At 41.9% G+C, this 19,863-nt stretch overlaps 1 protein-coding gene across 8 annotated transcripts in view; it reads left to right on the top strand.

Annotated features, from left to right (window-relative positions):
• The window catches only part of BACH2 (BACH transcriptional regulator 2), a 257,457-nt gene that overhangs the window by 143,829 nt on the left and 93,765 nt on the right, over window positions 1-19,863 (top strand). For 7 of the 8 annotated variants that reach the window (XM_014578684.4, XM_075923895.2, XM_006133289.5 and 4 more), the window contains one exon: window positions 10,257-10,406. Coding sequence is in view for 1 of the 8 variants with exons in the window: in XM_075923891.2 (XP_075780006.1) it covers window positions 18,319-18,339 (21 nt within the window). In the remaining 7 variants the exon portion in view is untranslated. Of the gene's footprint in view, window positions 1-10,256; window positions 10,407-17,486; window positions 18,340-19,863 lie in introns of those variants that run through there. The other variant, XM_075923891.2, reaches the window with a different exon arrangement.

The following is a 19,863-nucleotide window of genomic DNA, read 5'->3' as shown; positions in this document are numbered from 1 at the left end:
TCAAAGGCAAAAGCACTGCAGGCTGCACGGGGCCAGCGGGGGACTCAAGCATGATCCCCACTGCATTTCAAAGTGGCAGTGCCACATAGAGCCCGGGGCCAGCGGGGGACTCCCCCGCTGACCGTGGGCTCCACACAATACTGCCGATTTGAAACACCGCACAGAGCCCCGGATCAGCTGGGGACTTCCCGCTGGCTACATGCAGGGAGGAGCTCATAGGGGAAGTAGTGGTGGGTGACCTGGGAAGCAGTGATCATGAGACGGTAGATTTCAGGGTCCTGACAAAAGGAAGAAAAGAGAGTAGTAAAATACACACCTTGAACTTCAGAAAAGCAGATTTCGACTTCCTCAGAGACCTGATGGGCAGAATCCCCTGGGATGCTAACATGAAGGGGAAAGGAGCTCAGGAGAGCTGGCAGTATTTTAAAGAAGCCTGATTGAAGGTACAGAAAGAAACCATTCCAATGCATAGCAAGAGAAGCAAATATGGAAGGAGACCGGATTGGCTTACCGGGGAAATCCTTGGTGAACTTAAGCACAAAAAGGGAGGTTACAAAAAGTGGAAACTTGGACAGATGACTAGGGAGGGATATAAATATATAACTCGAAAATGCAGAGGAGTTATAAGATGGATAGAAAACTGGCTGGCAGTTCAGGCCCAGCGGGTAGCGATCAATGGCTCGATGTCAGGATGGCGGTTGGTTTCTAATTGAGTTCCCTAAAGTTTGGTTCTGGGACCGGTTTTGTTCAACATCTTTATTAATGACCTGGATGAGGGGATGGATTGCACCCTAAGCAAGTTTGCAGATGATACGAAGCTAGGGGGAGAGGTAGATACACTGAAGGGCAGGGATAGAGTCCAGAGTGACTTAGACAAATTGGAAGATTGGGCCACAAGAAATCTGATGAGGTTCAACAAGGACAAGTGTAGAGTCCTGCACTTGGGACGGCAGAATCCCAAGCATTGTTACAGGCTGGGGACCAACTGGATAAGTAGCAGTTCTGTAGAAAAGGACCTGGGGATTACAGTGGACATGAGTCAACAGTGTGCCCTTGTAGCCAAGAAGGCTAATGGCATATTAGGTTGCATTTAGAGGAGCATTGCCAGTCAATCCAGAGATATGATTATTCCTCTTTACTCAGCTCTGGTGAGTCCATATCTGAAGTATTGTGTCCAGTTCTGGGCCCCCAATTACAGGAAGGATGTGGATGCATTGGAGAGGGTCCAGCGGAGGGTGACCAAAATGATTAGGGGGCTGGAGCATATGACCTACGAGGAGAGGCTGAGGGAGTGGGGTCTATTTAGTCTGCAGAAGAGAAGAGTGAGGGGGGATTTGATAACAGCCTTCAGCTTCCTAAAGGGAGGTTCCAAAGAGGCTGGAGAAAAGCTGTTCACAGTAGTGACGGATGGCAGAACAAGGAACAGTGGTCTCAAGTTGCAGTGGGGGAGGTCCAGGTTGGATATTAGGAAAAACTATTTCACTAGTAGGGTGGTGAAGCACTGGAATGGGTTACCTAGGGAAGTAGTGGAGTCTCCATCCCTAGAGGTGTTTAAGTCTCGGCTTGACAAAGCCCTGGCTGGGTTGATTTAGTTGGGATTGGTCCTGCCTTGGGCAGGGGGCTGGACTTGATGGCTTTCTAAGGTCTCTTTCAGCTCTATGATTCTATGATTTCAAAATGGAGGTACCACTTTGAAGCAGCTCATTGTTTTTCCCTCACTTTTGCTGCGTCTTTCTAATAGAAGCAGCAAGGCGGAGTGGGAGGGGAAAGGAAAGCTACTGGTCCACTAGCATGTCAAATTTGGGGTGGGTACAGGAACAGGCTCTGGGCTGGGTAGGGGCTTGGCATGTGAGACAGCGTAAGGGCTGCAGCTAGGAGTGCAGGCTCCAAGATAGGGCCAGAAATGAGGGGTACAAAATGCAGGAGGAGAATGCAGGCTGGGATAGGTGGTTTTTTTGGGGTGCGCACATGGCAGAAACTGATTTATGAACATTGTGTGCTGTCAGGATGTTTTCTGCTTTGAAAATCTTTCTCAGTTCTTAGAAGAATTTTATTATTGGTTTTATGTGGAGCAAAAGTATCCATCTGCACATAACTCATTTTTATAGTCGTTTGTGGGAGTTTTAGCCATGCATCTCTTAGTCAAGTCAGTGGAAGTCAATGCTAAAACCTGCCACAATTCTTTGAGCACTCGTGAAACAGAGTCAGTGCTACTGACACAAAATAGACAGTACAGTAAACCCAATCTCAGCTCACAACTAATTATCTGTTTATAAAAATTCCCTTGCTTGCTGTTTTGCCGTTAGTCTGGCTTGTAAGATTTATGACTTTGGCTGAAATGAAGTACCATTTCCTTTTTCTCAGCATTAGTGTGCATAGCCTTATTGGCTTTTCTTTTTAAGTTCACACAAAGAATAGTCTCTGAGCCCCTTTCCTCTCATGATTCTACTTTTCATTGCAACAGAATGAAAAATAACCCACAAACTGACACTTGAATTTTTTTAAACTTCCCCAGCTTACTTTGAGAGTAAAGATGGAGAAGTGAAAAAGCAGTCCTTTCATATGTGGCACTGCACTACCCAGTGATCCAGTGTCTCTCCAGAGAGTGTCTGTTTCTGTTTGTCTGTCTGTCCCCCACCTGGGGACATGCACCCCACCCCTGGCTGTGCCCGCTACAGCTGAAATGGCCACGGATAGGTGCTTCTCACCTGGTCCCAAGATGCTGCAGTGACAGCGCTGGGGTTGTCCTCTCTCTCCAGGGCAGCCGCTATACTAAATCCCTCATCTGCAGCCCCACCTCAGACAAATGATTTTAACGAAGAAAAATAAAACTTACTTGAATTAAGGGCCTGAGCAAGGCTGGATAAATCTTCTAGTAAAAACATAATTCCTTAATGTTATAGCCATATGTAAGCAAAGGGCCAGACTTTCACTTCAGATAAAACACCGCAGAATTTTACAACTTTTTGTTTCAACCTGTTTTTCCCTTAATTTTATCTGCCCTAATGTTAAGTACATCTGTAGGTATTCCACTGATTAGTTAATGAAAGCCACATTCAGCTGATTGTGCAACTTTTTTTGCATTCACAGATGTTTATCTGACTTGTAAAATATCAGATTTTACCCAAATTTGAAATGATCTGAAATTGAGCTCTGCTTTACTTATAAACTTTTGGGCCAGAATTGTGTTTCCTATTTGTGTTTAAACAGTTATTTTTGTAGTTGAGTTAATAAGGCCTTCATAGAAAACTGACAGAAATTTCCTAGAAAAACCTTTTTAAAATCAAAACATTAAGGTGGACATTGTTACTATTTACTGTTTAGGTTTTACCTCTTCCATGGCATTTACAATACCTCTTTCATGTGTTATGTTTTGTTGGCGAAAGTTATTAGTTTCCTGAGTGGTCCATTCCTTTTTAGGACTATTTATTTTTAGAATACTTTTAAAAGAAATATTGCACATAGAAACATAAGAAAGATCATACTGGGTCAGATCAAATGTCCATCTAGCCTAGCATCCTGTCTTCAGACAGTGCCCAATGCCAGAGAGAGTGAACAGAACAGGTCTTATCAAGTGATCCCTCTTCTGTCATCCATTCTGTTTGTCTGACAAACAGAGGCTAGGGACACCATTCCTACCTATCCTAGCTATGATCAGTTAAATTATGACAAGCACTGAAAATGTTCAGCTTTCAATAAGAATTCGAGTAAATCCACATGATCTGCATGTTTCATGGAGTGAATCCCAAAGCATAAGCCCTGTAGGCTGTTATCTAGCAATGGCATACAGGTTGTAAGTGTCCTAACTGAAGAAACTGAATACACTGTCAAATCACACATCAGTCCTGGGACTCTAGTTTTCGTAACACAATTCTGTGGTGGTTTTAGTGATTTCAGTCTAGTCTCCATTCCATCTTATCATGGCATGTTAATGAAAACTCTAACTTAACTCTCTAACCCTAATAGAGAAACTGAATCCTTTATCAAATTTAACATGATTTTCTGTGTACTGGCATTAAGAATACCTTCTTGTGTGGGACACAAAGAGTCAAACTGTGTTTGTCATTTGGAGAGGTTATTTACAAGATATCATCTCATTTTTCATTCTAGTGATTACTCCTCTCATATTCTGCAAGGGAATTTTAGGTGATAATGGAAGTGGGGTTTTTTTCAAATATATTTCTACATTTAAAATATTTAGCTTATAAGTTTTGAGCCATATGGTTTCCAAAGGTAAAGCCTACATCTTTTGCCTGTATCTGGCTAGTGTATCCCAGGAGGAATTCACCTAATGAGAGGACTGATGGTGGAAAACCTGCTTCCTTATCTGAGAATTTTCCATTTGGGAATGCTGTATGCTGTTCAACACAGTTGTTTGAAGAATCCAGTCAGCCAACAAGATGCTAAACACATCACATCAGTGTAGACTGGGAACAATTTCTGTTTTAACATCGGGTCACCTGACCACTGTTCTGAGCAGTGTGTTTATGGTTAGCTGGGCTGGTTCTGAACACAGTTTGCCCTAGTCTGCACTGACAGTTAATCATGCGTGGCATTGTCTTTACTAACTCAGGTGTTCATAAGAGTTGTCCAGATAACATTTTGCAGTATGGAGCAGGCCTGACTGGGGAGCTTTAATTTGTGGTCAGTGCTTCCTGCCAGTTGGGGATGCACTGAATCAGTGCATTTCCTGGCTGACCTGCACACGTTGTCTGCCCAAGTTCATTTCACATCCCATCTGCTGGAGAGGAAGTTGCAGCCATTCTCTGATCTTGAAAGCTCCTATCATTCAGACTTTCAGCCTGGAGTGTCCTCTTCCTGGTGCTAGTCCACACAAATATAAATTGTTTGAATTTGTCCCTTTTGCTTTGAATGTAATGAGAATATAGTAGATTTGTTATATGTACAAGAAATTGTCTTTAATTGGAAAAAAGTAAGATTATTTACCTCCTCTGAAATGGGCTCTGAATTTGCTAAATGAGAGTAATTAATTATTGGAACAGTTTACCAAGGGTAGTGCTGGATTTTTCTTCCATCACCGGATATTGTTCAATCAGAATTGGAAGTTTTTCTAAAACATGTGTTATAGGGATTATTTTGGGGAAGTTCTGTCTCCTGTGTTGTGTAGTAAATCAGATTAGATGATCACAACAGTCCCTTCAGGTCTTGAAATCTGTCATAAAAACCAATCTTGTTATAAATGTATTCTGAGCCCCAAATAATCCTTTCAGCAGTTCAAAAAAAGTTACAATAAAGCCATCTCAAGAAGAAGTACTCTGCACTTTTCCACAAAGGGCACACAGCATATGCTAACTGTTTTCTTGTGTCTGTACAGAACTCAGCAGAATGGGATCCCAATCCCAACTGAGGCTACATCTACACTGCAGAGTTGTTGTGCAAAAACAGCTATTTTTGCACAAAATCTTGTGGAGCTTTCACACCTCAAGTGTGTTTTTACACAAGAAAATGTACAGTGAATCGACAGAACAGAGGGGTTTTTGTGGTATAGGTATTCCTCATTCTACATGGAATAACTCCTTCTTGTATGTGAACAGGCAGCAGGGTTTTTTGCGCAAAAACAGCTATCGAAACAAGCACAGGTGTCCTGGTGGCCATTCTGTTAATGCTAATCAGAGCTTTCTTGTGAGACTGCATGGACACTCTTTTGTGCAAAATCTTTTCCGATGCACTTTTACAGTGTGGATGCACTCTTGCGCAAGAAATTTTTGTGGAAGATCTCTTCAGCAAAAAGCTTCTTGTGCAAGAAGCCTGCAGTGTAGACATAGCCTCAGACAATTATAGTATGTTTAGACTACAAGCCTCTTTCGAAAGAGAGCATCTAGACTGTAATTACTTCTTTTGAAAAAGCAAGCCACTTTTTCGAAAGAGAGCACCGAGGCAGTCTGGATGCTTTCTTTCAAAAAAGCCCTGTTTGCATTCAAGAATGCCTTTTTTTTTTTTTTTGAAAGAGCACTTTTGAAAAAAGGCGTTCTTCCTCGTAAAATGAGGTTTACCGCGGTCAAAAAACGATTTAATTTCGAAAGAACACAGCAGCAGTTTAGACGCAGGGTACGGTTTTTTCCAAAAAAGACCACTATTTTTTAAAAAAAACCTGTAGTCTAGACACACCCTCATGTTACGAATACCAGTCAAACCAGAACTTCAGAAATCTTTGCTTTTCTTTGCACCTTTGCTTTGCTTTTCATATCTTATGATTGAGGGTTTTTTTGTGTTTTAAGGAAAACTTGTTTTAATCATTCCCTATTTTCACAAAGAAAAATCCTACATAAGATGGAAACCTGCAACAGAATATGCATTGGACAAAGAATTGTGTAGGAGCTTAGGTTTCATCCTGCCCTGGTCTGACGTCTGGGCAGAGAAATTCCAGCTTTCATGTTGTAGCTCATGTGTAAAACCCGATGCTTTCTGGCACACCCCGTGTAATGTAAGGCTATCTCAGAACACAGAGAAACAGAGTGAGACATTTGCAGAAAGGAATGAAATGTTTGGGATGCGGTCCCATGCTTTTTACAGCAGTGGACATCAATCACACCTTCCAGGAACAGGGTAGCACTGAAAGTCTCCTCTTTCTTCATTTCCCCTTCCCTCCCTCTATTCTCCTCCTCCTCTCCTGACATACTGTAGCAAGTGTAATTGTAACATGAATGTATAAATTTGCCTCCATTACATTTTCTAGTTTTATTTCTTCTTGTACTGAGTGACTGTTTCTTTTTTGTTTTACAAGTGATTTGTGATTTGACAGAATTAATATTTGTATTTTATTTCCGTAATGTTATAGTCCGTTTGTGATCATAAAGATTTCTCTCCCTTCTCCTTGCTTCCCTGTTCTGTTTCAAGTTGCCCTCCCTACAGTGAAATTAGGGGGCTATGGAGAAATGACCTGCCAAGAAGGGCTATGCTCTGAGAACTTGTGGGTCTCACGTCTAAATGAAAACCAAAAACAATCAGTAAAATGTGGCCCAACTCCAAATGAATCCCCTTCATTCCAGGTGCTCCTGGGCACTCAGCTCAATAGCAAGGGGAAGGGGCTGGGTTACATGTGAGCAGCCCGTTAGGGAGAGAATTCCCCACTCTCCACACCCGGTTACTGCCTGTCTTTGCAGAGTGGCAGCGTTCCATATGTGCCCTTCCAGCTGGCAAGTGAGCTCCTGCTGCAGGGCTGGGACATGCTCTGTGCAGCCAGGGTGCAATGCAGGGACATGGAGCCATGGGGGAGCCCCCAGCTTTATACGCCTGTGCCCTACTGAGAACCAGATTTTGGGTCCCGCAGAAAGAAAGACTGGTGGGGTAATCTGGGCTGCTAGTCCTTATGCCAGAGCTTCATAGCCCACGGCTCATCCCCCTCTTTCCATCCCTATCCCCACTTCCATTCTCCATCCATGAACTGGGCTTGTTTAGTTTGGAAAAAAGAAGATTAAGGGGGGACATGATAGCGGTTTTCAAATATCTAAAAGGGTGTCACAAGGAGGAAGGAGAAAATTTGTTCCTCTTGGTTTCTGAGGACAGGACAAGAAGTAATGGGCTTAAAGTGCAGCAAGGGAGGTTTAGATTGGACATTAGGAAAAAATTCCTAACTGTTAGGGTGGTCAAATATTGGAATAAATTGCCAAGGGAGGTGGTGGAATCTCCCTCTCTGGAGATATTTAAGAACAGGTTAGATAGACATCTGTCAGGGATGGTGTAGGTGGAGCTTGGTCCTGCCTTGAGGGCGGGGGGCTGGACTCGATGACCTCTTGAGGTCCCTTCCAGTCCTATGATTCTGTGATTCTATCCCTACACCCCCATCCTCCTGCCTCCATTTCTACACGCATCTATCCTGCCTAACCCCTCTCCACCTGCACCCCCATGCCTATGCCTTCTCTCATCTCCATCCTCTATTCCTACACCCCCATCCTTTCCTAACCCCTTCCCCTCCACGCCCCCACACTGCCCATCCCCCTGCCTCCATTCCTACATCCTCCTCACTCCCACCATCCCCCCCTTACTGCACCACTCATCCCCACATTCACCCTATCCCCCTTCCTTCCTCCCTACACACACCATGACCACCCTCCCCCCCACACACAAATTCATTGAGCTGTGTACCCTCAGGCTCAGCCCAGCCTTTCTGAATTGGCCTTTGTATAATGCTGTGTGAATGGCATCTGGGGCAGCTTTGCTCCGTGGCGAGTCCAGGGAGCCCGGAGCACAGAGTGGCTGCTCTGGAGGACTGGGGTGCAGCGTAAGGATGTTAAGGTCAAGTCAACTAGTCGATTTTCCTCCCCCTTGCTGCTTCTATCAGACAGAGGCTGCAAAGGGAGGGCTAGAGGGGTACTTCAAGGTGGCAGCACTGCACAGCTCAGAGTCCCCTGCTGACCACTAGGCTCTATGCTGCACTGCCTCTTTGAAATGCCATGCGGAGCCTGGGTCAGCTATCCCCAGCTGAACCCGGGCTCCACGCAAATGCCATGGTGGCGTTTCAAAGGGGTAGCACCGCATGGAGCTAGGGGTCAGTTCCGTGTGGCTCTGCTTTGAAATGCTGAGATGGCATTTCAAAGGGGCAGCACCACACAGCTGAGCCCGGGATCAGCTGTGTGGCACTGCCCCCTTTGAAACGCCACTGCGGTGTATGTGTGGACCCTGGGTTCAGCTGGGGACAGTTGACCCAGGCTCAGTGTGGCATTTCAAAGTGGCAGCACAGCATGGAGCCCAGGGTCCCCTGCTGATCCCTGAGGGCACTTCTGCTTTGAAATGCACAAGAGCCCCTGCTGGGGATTCTTGTACACTTTAAAGCTGGCACGGCATGCAGCCCAGAGTCAGCGGGACTTTCTGCTGGCCCCAGGCTGCATGTGGAGTTCCACCCAGGAGGGGCTCTTGCACATTTCAAAGGAGGAATGCAGAAGTGCCTATCGGCTAGTCGAGTAGTCGATGGAAATTCCATCAACTCAAACACTAAATTACTCCATATTTAGCATCCTTAGTGTAGCATAACCGTACCATCCCTAAAGGGATGCGTGTGTGGTGTGACCAAGACCTGCCCAGCTCGCAGCGGGCCCGGGAGAGGGTGCCTGAGCTAGGGCCCTAGTCCCAGTCATTGACACATGCTACAGCTACTTGCTCAGGGGGAAACCTGTAGCACAGCCCCCAAGCACTGTGGCTGGGCCTGGGCCGGACAGAGCAAAGCTGCGCAGCAAGCACGTGGGCCAGGCAGGCTGGGGATGGTACCCAGAGACAAGTGGACGCTGCTTCAAGGGGCATGCCACCATCTCCGCCCTCCCCTCCCCAACCCTCATTTCATGGAGTAGTCACGTGGTCAGGGCTCCTGAGGCAGGGCCACCGGGGAGGGGTGGGAAGCTGCGTGGCGGAGGGCAGCAGGACGCAGAGTGATGTGATGATGTCACTCTGTCATCCCGCAGGAAAAATGTTTTATATAGAGAGAGACACATTGCTGCATGTGTGATGCGTACACTTCTCCCATTAGTTATAAAACTGATCTCTCAGCAGAAAGACAGAAGATGGCAGTGTCGCTCTATTTGAAATCCACAGAGGTGGGCCCATCCACTTCTAAAAACCCCTCCCCCAGCCTTGCAGGAGGTACCACTAGTCCTGGGGCTCAAGTGATTGCTTGGGATAACAAATGAAAAACAGGGGTGCAGAACTGGAAAGGGACACTGAGGAGAGAACCTTGGACAGCGTCCAGTGCTTCTCGAAGTTGTCTAGGGAGCCAATGGATACTGCTCAGAGGAACTCTGCCCGGATGCGTGACACTAGAGAGGCATGGAAATAGGCCCCATAGTGGCAGACCACCCATCAGTCACTTTCTGTTTGTAAATATTCTTGAGCTTATAGTGACCTAGGGAATGTTTGTTGGTTTTGTAAGTGTCGTCATGTACTGCAGTAATATTGAAGTGTACTAGTCATAGTCTATAGTATGCTATGTTCTGCATAAACATAGAACAGAAAGATGGTCCCTGCCCCCAAAGAGCTTATCTAATTGTCGGAAAAGAATCTATAGAGTAGTCATAATGTTTTGTGGAGCCAAAATGAGTTCAAAAATATATGGCTCTATGTAAATACCTTGAGAATGGATTTCCCTGGTTCCACCTGCTGCTGCTGCTGCTGCTGCTGAATAGGCAAGAACCCTATAGCCTGATTTGTGAAGATTCTCTAGGCAAAAGAATGAAGTAGAACCCAAAAGTAACATCTACTTTAAATTTGATGTCTGAATTTTAATGATTGTCTTCATTTTGTTTTAGGTTTATATCAACTGAGCTGCCAGAAATTTGCCTCCTAAAGTTTTGATAGTCCACATCTTAATGGATTGCTGTAGCCACTTAATTTTTCCGTTCATCCAGTTCCCAGCATCGTGAGAAAACTAGCCAGCACAGAACCTAGAAAAATTACATGTAAGTCTTGATTTCAACTTTTTCCATAAAAAAGTATAAAAATGAAATATTTTCAGACAGAAAGGTGAATAAATACCATTTAAAAAATGTCATAAAATATTAGGTTGTAACTAGATGGTTACTGAATTCCTGTGACTGGATTTGAAAACTGAAAAGAGACTGTCATTTTGAAGCATTTCTATGTTTGTTTGTTTTTTCTGCTTCATCATAGACCTTGGCAAAAAAGTTTTAAAAAATAGCTTGAGTATTTGTGTGAAACGTGCCTACCTTTTTGTTACTTCAGGATAACTTCCTTTATTGTGTATTTGATTTGTTCTTATCTCTATTTTTCAATCCTGCATGTACATGCATTCCCAAAGCATACTTGAACCACTCTTCAGAGGCTGCTTCAAATGGAGATGCTGTGTGGCATTACTGTGGGTGTTCCTTAGATTCTGCATGGTAGAACCATCGTTCTCCCTTCCATGTTGCACTCACCCTCTTTATTGCCTTCTGTCTCCTTGCTTTATTGACCAGTGAGGGTGCTAACACAGAGACTTTATAAAGTGTCGCCTCTTATGTCTGTTACAGCTACCACATCTTGTCAATTACTCAGACCTTTCCATGTGAGGCTCTCACTGAGGCACCAACTAGTTAAGTGGCTTGCAGCAAAGATTAGGTTTTTCTAAAGTATCTAATGCACAAAATCATAAAACAAGTCAATGGCAGAGTTAGTCAGGAATGGAACCCAGGAGCCCTGAATCCCAGTCCTGCCTCTAATTGCTGGACCATACTCCTTCCCCTGCCATAACAATGATAGAGGCTGTGCATTAGCATTGAGGGTGCACACAGAGAATATGATTGTGTTATCTGTTGTGGATTGCTGGAGATGGTATAGGAGGCTGGACAAAACACCACTGGGCCAGGTCAAAAAGAGATCAGCTTTCTGGAGATGGGGCTGAAACTATGCAGGGAAGGGTCCTCAGGTGGAGGAAGTGAGCTGTCAAGGAGGCTGCATATCAAGTGTGGGTGGAATGATCCCAAGGGTGTAACTGTAGGAGCAGCCAAGCTTAGGAGAAGGCTGGAGTTGAACTTTATCCTGTTAATTTCTTTGTTGATTAAACTAAATGCCCGGGGGCAGGGGGAGCGGTGTTTTGGTTTTCGCTGATATGTGAACTGTTCTAGAGAAATTCGAGGAAAGGCATACACTTTCCCAGAGATAAAATTTGTGCTTCGGATCTTTGTTTTTGGTTTTTTACCAATTCTCCACATCGATTAGTAATTATTATCCACTATAGATAACAGATCCACATAATGTGGACAGTGTATTTTAACTGAAGACATTTTTGGGGGGTTTCATACCTGCTAACATGCACCCCACTTTTACACATCCTCACTTTTGGGAGCAACAATGCAGCTGCTTTGATAAGGATCCTGCACACGGCTACATTTCTACCACTATTCTGCATTGGTTATGTTCCACATTCCTATCTGCACAAGCATGTGACACTAGCAGTTGGTCAGATAACTCTACCAGAAAAACCTTAAGGGAATCCATGGAATGAAAAGTCATATTGGCCCGAGGTCTGGGGCTTGCTGAAGTGTGTGTAAGGACATCTGCCATCCTAGCTACTCACCAGGACACTTTTAAATCTTGTTCTGTTCTTTACAATATTCATGTTGTTATGGCATTGAATGTTTCAACATAGTAGGTGCAATGTAAGCTAACGGCACAGGTATGAATTTTACCATGATCTTGGAGGAGAGGGGGATATCTAGAAAAAAATCCAAGTAAAAGCAGGCACGTTTATTCCTCCTTAAGGATGAAGAGTAAAGTATAGTTTTAATAAAAATAGTCGATCGTAGGAACCATTGGTATCAGGAAAAACTGGAGCTTATCATGTTTATGTAGGTGAAAAGTAAGGATGTGAAAGAGTAATTGGAAAGCCGACTTTTGCCCGCGTGTAACAGTGTAACTGTTGACGTTTTCAGTGGTTACATGGTTACATAATTAAATGCATTTTAACATCCCTAGTGAAAAGTGTAAATACAGTTAAATATTTTCCTGCAGCAACACTCATAAAAAACTATCTGCTGTCAAAAGAACATTTTCAAATATGTAACTATTATTGTAAAAATGGGAAGTGTGAGAGAGGAGTTAGGGGTGTAGAGACACACAATATATGTTTGTCAGTGAATCACAAGATCTAGAAGAAGAGCAGCTGGTCAAAATAAATGATTGTACCAAAAAATCATAAAATTAAGAAAATGAAAAGATGTTGGATGGCTGAAAGGCTTGGAAAATAGAACATTTATTTTTAGGTAAGACACAGAATTCTAGCCCAGGCTAGGCAGTGAGTGAAAGTCATTATCAGAGAGCAACTGAGTGGCCTGTGTGAAATGATGTGGTGACTTTTGTTCATCTTCTAGTGCAGGAGTCTCCAAACTACGGCCCGCGAGGCCCTCTCATCCGGCCCGTGGAGACCTTTTTGTCTACGGAAAAAAAATTACGGAAATTTGAGAACAAACTTGTCCGATGATAATCTCAGGTCACTGTTGATGTTAGGGACAACAAATCTAAAGCCAGAAATGTCTGCTATTTTGGCATCCAGGAAACAATTTCACCATTTACACTAATACAGGTGTTCATGTGTAGTGTATCAATGTGTTATTATTTAATAACTGAATAAAATAATATTAAATAAATAATTAAAAACAACATCCATGTTTTGATTGTTTTTTATTTGGACCTCAAGTGTGTAGTCGGCCCCCGAACTGCTGTTTGATAGTTAATGCGGCCCTCGGGCTGAAAAGTTTGGAGACCCCTGTTCTAGTGGATGCAAACTACTTGTAGACTTTTGCAATTCTGTCATGAATCTTGCAGTATTTAGTGTGGGGTTTTTTCCCATAAAGCCGCTGGACCTGGAATCGTAGGATTATGGGCATCTCAGCTTTCATATTTTCTTTTTTAAAGTATGTTTTTAGTCCTTATAGCTTCAGGGGAAAAAGCTTGAAAACTTTGGAGGCTTAAAAGCCATAAGACAAATGGAAATAAACCAGATTTTGTTGTTTATAAATCTTTTGTGATTTTTGGGGCCTTGCTCATGATTGTTGGTTGTTCATTGTTAGCAATATTGCAAATCCATGTCAGAGAAACTAACTTAAAAATGGCACTCTTAAGTGGCAGAGTAAAAAGAGCAGTCAGGAACTGAATGGACATAACTGAAAAACTCTCTTACCTGGTCAAAGCTGAGGTACATAGGAATTCTTATAATGCTGTGGATTGTTCCATGGATAATCCGTATTCTTCATTCTAACAGTGTACGGTGTTGGAGCACTAAATTAAATTGAAAAATGGGGCATGGATTTGAAAAAAAATGCTGTAAAATCTTTTTTTCCCCTGGCCAGCAATGTGTTCCTGACCATGCAAAACTTAGAAGACAGAGGCCCTGTCCCAAAGAGTATGGTTAATTGCAGTGTCATGAAGCAGCTGGTTACTGGCTTAGGCTCAAGCCTGCATCTGGATCCACAGTAGCAAATTCTGGTGCAGTCAAAGCTTTTGTTGATTGATTAATGTCACGGCACCATTCATGAACCTTTATACAGTAGTGGAGTTAGGGAGGTTGGGAAGAGCTGTTTTCATCCCTAAACAGCCCATACTTTGTTGCACTGCATTATCTAATAGCTCAAAACAAACGTATAACAAAAAAGGGCTTTGATCAGATGCTACTTGAATTGCAATGTTAGGATGCGGCTGCACAGCTGTCCTGTTGACATCACCATGGAGCTATGCTACATTCTGAATTGTAATTTAAATGCTAAGTTTACATTTTTTTTGTTTTGTTTTTTTAAAGAAATCATAAAAGAGGAAAAATAACATACTAATCAATGGCATTCTGAGGAATAATGGACTTCCTGAATTTATATTAGTTATGTAAATTCTTGTCTTGAGAGTCCAGTAAGATTCTTAAATAAAATTAAATAAAAACTCATTTCTGTAATTTGAAGGTACTAGAGGCCTCTCCAAGTATTTTTTTTCTTTTTAAGTCTAATGTTTAGATTTCTAAAACCTGTCCATCAGCAATTTGGGCAGATGGAAATTAATTTAACATTTTGAAGTACACCATTTGATGACTAAATGTCTGTCACCCGCCTACCATCTGCCAAATAATGAGCAAATAGATAGGCTTTACTGTCTGTCTATAGGTCAGAAACTTGTGTTTCATTGGACCAACAGGGAAGTCCAGTTTTCAAAGTTGACGTTACAACCACTGGAACACCTAGTCAGTAGACATTCATACGTCTCCCTACTGTTATCAAGAGCAGCCCAGCTGATCTCAACTGTCATGATAATAGGTAAGAAGAGAGATGGTCTTTGTGCCACTGAGCATCCGGGAGCAGATTCTAATTTCAGATGTGCCACATATACCAGGAAATATAGTTTGTTTTCCCACCTTTGGTGCTTATATTTTACATGATGGTTTAACAGCTATATTATTCACATCAGACCAGGAGCATTAGAGTACCATTTAAAGAGTATGCGTGCATGCACACGCACACGTGCATGCACACACAGATTTGCAGCCCATATCTCCCTCCTGATCACCCTCTTGCCCTCTCTGGTACCATCCCCTTCCAGAAGCCCTTGCTTCCCTCTTCTCCCACTCCCCTCCGCCCACCCTTACTTAACCTCTTCCTGCTGGTGAGCCTCACTTTTGGATGATGGGTCTGGCCCTTTCCTGGTGCTTAAAGGAGCTGCTCCAGTTCTGGCAGCTGACAAGTAAGAGTCAAGCCTGCAGGATGAGACCCAGGTGTGCTCCTAGACATAATATGTACGGTCACTAGTTACAAAATCTCTGTTCATATGTGCAGCAAAAAAACCCTGTTCAATTACATCTCTTGACCAGCAAGAGAGTCAAAAAAACATAAAGGCCAGTTAAAACCCATGCCATTAAAAATGCTATTTTTCCACCTACATGCTTAAAAGTGGTCAGTCCCCTGCTCACCTCCACTAGCTATAAGTCAGGCTCGCGGCTTCAAAAGTGCACATCTGATTTGCCTATAGCACTTACATAGCTGTGGATACATGTAAACCCAATTTGAGCACACACATCAGGTACAGCCTATGCACAAATTAGGCTCTCACAGAAGTGTTTATGCACTCCTGTTAATTTGGTCCTTCATATTTGGAGAACATGGCCACACATTAATGCACATTTACTTTCATGTGAATGAGCAGTCTTAGGAGTCTGGAGGAGAGTACTTTGCACTGGCTCGTGTGTGTGTGTGTGTGTGTGTGTGTGTGTGTGTGTGTGTGTGTCCGTGTCCCTCCCTCACTCCATTTTATACCTCCAAATACCTTCCACATATAATCAGTAGGAAAGTCCCTAGTGGACTTCATGGAGTCTCTGGTTTGTCTTTTTGGGTTCAGAATTTTGCTTGGGGTAAGGGTTTTTGATTGTTTGATAGCTAGATTTTATTAACTTCCTTTTTGGAGGTTGGGGTAGTAGAGGTTTAAGGTTAGAAGTAGGTGTCAGTTTTCGGAGCCTTTCTTAAGGTGGAAGCCTTTTTCCATGGTTTTTCCCTACAGTTTGTCTGTTCCATAACAATATTAGTGACACAGGAACCAGTTTTGCTTTTAGCTGGCCATTCTGACTAAGCTGGAAATAACGTTTGGTTTTGTTGATATTCTGAAAAATTGAATACATTTGCATCAAGTAAGTTTTACTTCATAATATAACCTGGAAAATATTAAGGATATATCTACCAGGCAGCAATTATACGTTAAATTAAAGTACATGTGCATTTGTGTGTGGAGATCATCTAAAATAGTATGTGGGGAGGGTGTGAACCGAAAACCCATGGTATGATGATGGCTGTAACACCTTCACTGTTGAATATATGGCAGGATACTTGGAAGAAACAGCCATCTCCCTTTTCATTTGATGCTTATGTTAAAAGTAGTACTGTGGAGTCATTAAATTAAAGCAAATACCATTTACACTCTAAAAGGTAATTGCTAGGCTTTAGAAGAACTGTTCCATGTATACGATGCAACACACCAAAATTGAATTATTTTGACATCTCTTCCCTGTCTGCCATTAATTAATGTTTGTGTCTCGCTTCAGAGGTGTGAAGTGCTGCATACGTGCAAAGCATCATTGATTTATTTACTTTCTATTCACGTGGCAATGATGTTGTGACAAAGTTTTTCTTCCAGGCGTTGCTGGTGACAGTCTTTGTGTCAACCTGCCTGAGTCAGAGCTCTCACTTCAATCTTGGTAAAGCTTCCTTTTACCACAGGGACTCTGATAACTAGCATTTCCATAGGTGGGACAGTACCTTTGCCAGCTCTCAAGTACCTGCCAGCGCTTGTCATTTATTTTAAGAAAATACTGAAAGATGGTGACAGTGAAATCAACTTTCTCTAACCTAAGCCAGTAAAAACTAAAATACATCTTACCACATAAAAGTTTTGTTTTCACTGCTGCTGAAATCCATCCCTCTCCTTCTTTCAGCACAGTGTACAGTCATCTGGTGCCCGACTTGGGGGTGGTGTGGTTGAGACTCAGTGGCGTATGACCCATTTTTCATAATACTTAGATACCTGTGCTTTTACAACACAGCAGAAGTTCCTCCGACATAAAATCACCAGAAAAGCATGCATCTGATTTTAACAATATTGTGTAAACTGCAATATGTTCAGAGCAGCTGGCTGTGCATTAGGTTCCATGTTAATTACTAGAAGATGACAGGTAGTTTTGTCTAGTATGTTATTAATCATCAAGCATAGATAGTCAAATTTTCTGGAGTTGATACTTTATGTCTTAATATTATTTGTTGAAATAATGAGTCTGTAGGCTACTTGCATGTGTTTCCTGTTATGATTTGCAAGTTGAGGCAAGAATATTGTTGATGCTTTAGTAGCCATAATACCTTGTATTTTGAAGAAGTGGGTAGTTAATGACAGACATTTTTCATTCCTGAATCCCCAAACTCTTTGACTGATCCTCTTTGGCAATCTGCTGTGAATGGTCTTTTGCTATTTTATTTTATTTTATTTTATTTTATTTTATTTTATTTTATTTTATTTTATTTTAAAACCGCTCAAATCAGTCAGTTTGGATTAGTCCCATGGAGGTTTTCACCAGATAATTATGCTCACATTTGTATTGCTTCAAAAGGTGTGCAGGGTACTTAGAAAAAGGTCAGGTTTGGAGAAGAATCGTGAATAGAACCAGTGTATTACTAGGTTGTGATTTGTGCCATGTATGAAATTACAAAGTAATTTGCAAAGCAAGAATTTTTTAAGCATGATGAAATCATTCATCAGCAGGCTGTGTCGTTCTTCTAATACTATTACTATGAGTATGAAGGGATTTTAAAAAAATCAGGATAATTTCTCATTGATAAAAGGGCATCAGTAACCTCTTTATAAATCATTGGGAAAAGCTAGTAAAGGAAGAGTACCTTTATCTGGTTGCATCCTCATTAGTGACTTTAAAATTGGTCAGTGATTAACCATCTTCAATTTGAGAACCTGTTTGCCAGACAGTGAATAAGAACAAAAATGATGGGCTAAATGCATGAAAGCCCCATTTATAGACTATTGCAGTTTATCTGCATTGTAATCTGTATCCTCACCGTTAAAATAGCAGAATTAAACCATAAATATAAACTGGAAAAATATGCAATAGATTTTTTTTTTTAGCTACTTTGCATCCCTTGTTAAGATGAGCCATCAGTGCTGGGTTTTTTGCATTTGATTACATGCGCTGTAGGTGTTGGAAGTGTGGGTGGCCAAGAAAAAAGCAGTGGTTACAATAAGATTTTCCATTTATTGCCCTTTGTGTACAACTAAAAATAAGACTCAGACGATTCAGAATCTGTAGAGCAAGCAGAATCATTCTGTTAGCTCTGATGACTGGATTGCATGCAGCTTTGCCTCTGTCTGGTAAGTTCTACATTTGAGTACTTGTAAATCTGTCTTTGTTGAAATAAGAAGGAGAGAGAGAAGTTACTTACACTGTACACTTAATACTCTATCAGTGTTTTTTCATTTGAAAAAAACAAAGTATAGCTAATGAGAGATGGTGATGAAAGGGGTTTGGAAGCAGAATTGTCTCACAAATATTTTTAAAATCAGACATCCAGTAGTATCATTGTAGAACTTGAATTGTTGGTCCATAATTTTAATCTTTTTAATATAAATGCTCTTTGCCAGCCTTGTGAACAGCAAGAAAAGGAATTCTAAATGTTGACCAATGGCATATGAAACCCTTTTGTTTGCACTATAAGGTGATAGCATGGATAACTGCTGGCTTGGTAGTTTCTCCAGGTAGCCACAGCTGTTAAAGGGTTGGCTAAATGAGTTAAAATGTACCTTTATTGAGCTGCTAAATCTACTTTGGCCACATTTATTAATAACATTTCAGCTTGTGGCCAAGAAAAACACGAAAGAGAAACATTGGCATTTACAGGGAAATTCATAACTTTATGGTCTCTTCTCTGGTGCTGTCCCTGTTTCACTCATTAAGTAGCTGTGGCATTTCCAAAGAATGAGTGTATCTATGCATTTTTAGCTTTTCACTTTGTTACAGTTCTTGAAATGGAGGAGTACAGATGCTCCTGAAATTTTGCCTCTCTGTGAAGAGGCAAAGAGCCAAAGGTACAAAGGCTGAAAAACTTCTTTTCCATTGTTTCTCAGCTTCTCCTTCATAGCCTTTTCTTTCTTAAAAAGCTATGAAACTCCATGCAGTAAAGAGGATGTGGTATAGCACAAGCGCTTAAACTACACACAGTTGTTCCATGGATTATTGATGCTGTCTGTGGTGGGTTGGTTTTGGGTTTTTTACTATGTAAGATTAAATCCTATTACATTGGCTCAGTGTAATCTCTTCCCCCCATATCTTTTATGAGCGGAACTGTGTTGTGTGTCGTCATTAGTCTACACTTATCTGATCATCTCTGACCTTTTATTTAAATGCATATTTCTGTTCTAGCATCTTTACCCATCAATTGTACTAATGGCTGATACACTGTACAAGGCTAGAGAGTTGATGCAGTAATAAATGTTTTAATACTTCAGATGGGAATGGGCAAAACTTCAGGAGTAATTAGCTTTTGTGGCAGTGGTGTTTTCTGCAGGGAATTACGTTACATCTGTTATAATTATCTGCATGTTTTAATCCTGTAAGTGACCAGATGCTGACAAGCAGGAAAAGATTAGTTGTCATTTTCATTATGGATTCTCCATATTTGATATAGATGTAGAAATGTTTTTTCTGCTACTAAGTTTAGTATGGATGAAGTCATATCAAATTGTTTTGAAGAAAATGCCAGAAGAGTTTGTATCCTATGTTGAGAACTGTCTCACTTGATTCAGTGCTTTCCAATGAGCAATATTCGATACTTACTTCTCTGTGCATATCACTCAGATGATACTTTTGTGCAATGCATTCTACCTGCCATTACTAAG

The sequence above is a fragment of the Pelodiscus sinensis genome, chromosome 3 (genome assembly GCF_052426305.1).
Source record: "Pelodiscus sinensis isolate ZL-2025 chromosome 3, ASM5242630v1, whole genome shotgun sequence".
Taxonomy (NCBI): domain Eukaryota; kingdom Metazoa; phylum Chordata; order Testudines; family Trionychidae; genus Pelodiscus; species Pelodiscus sinensis.
Note: the sequence above shows the minus strand (reverse complement) of the source record. Positions and strands in the feature narration are given on the sequence as shown.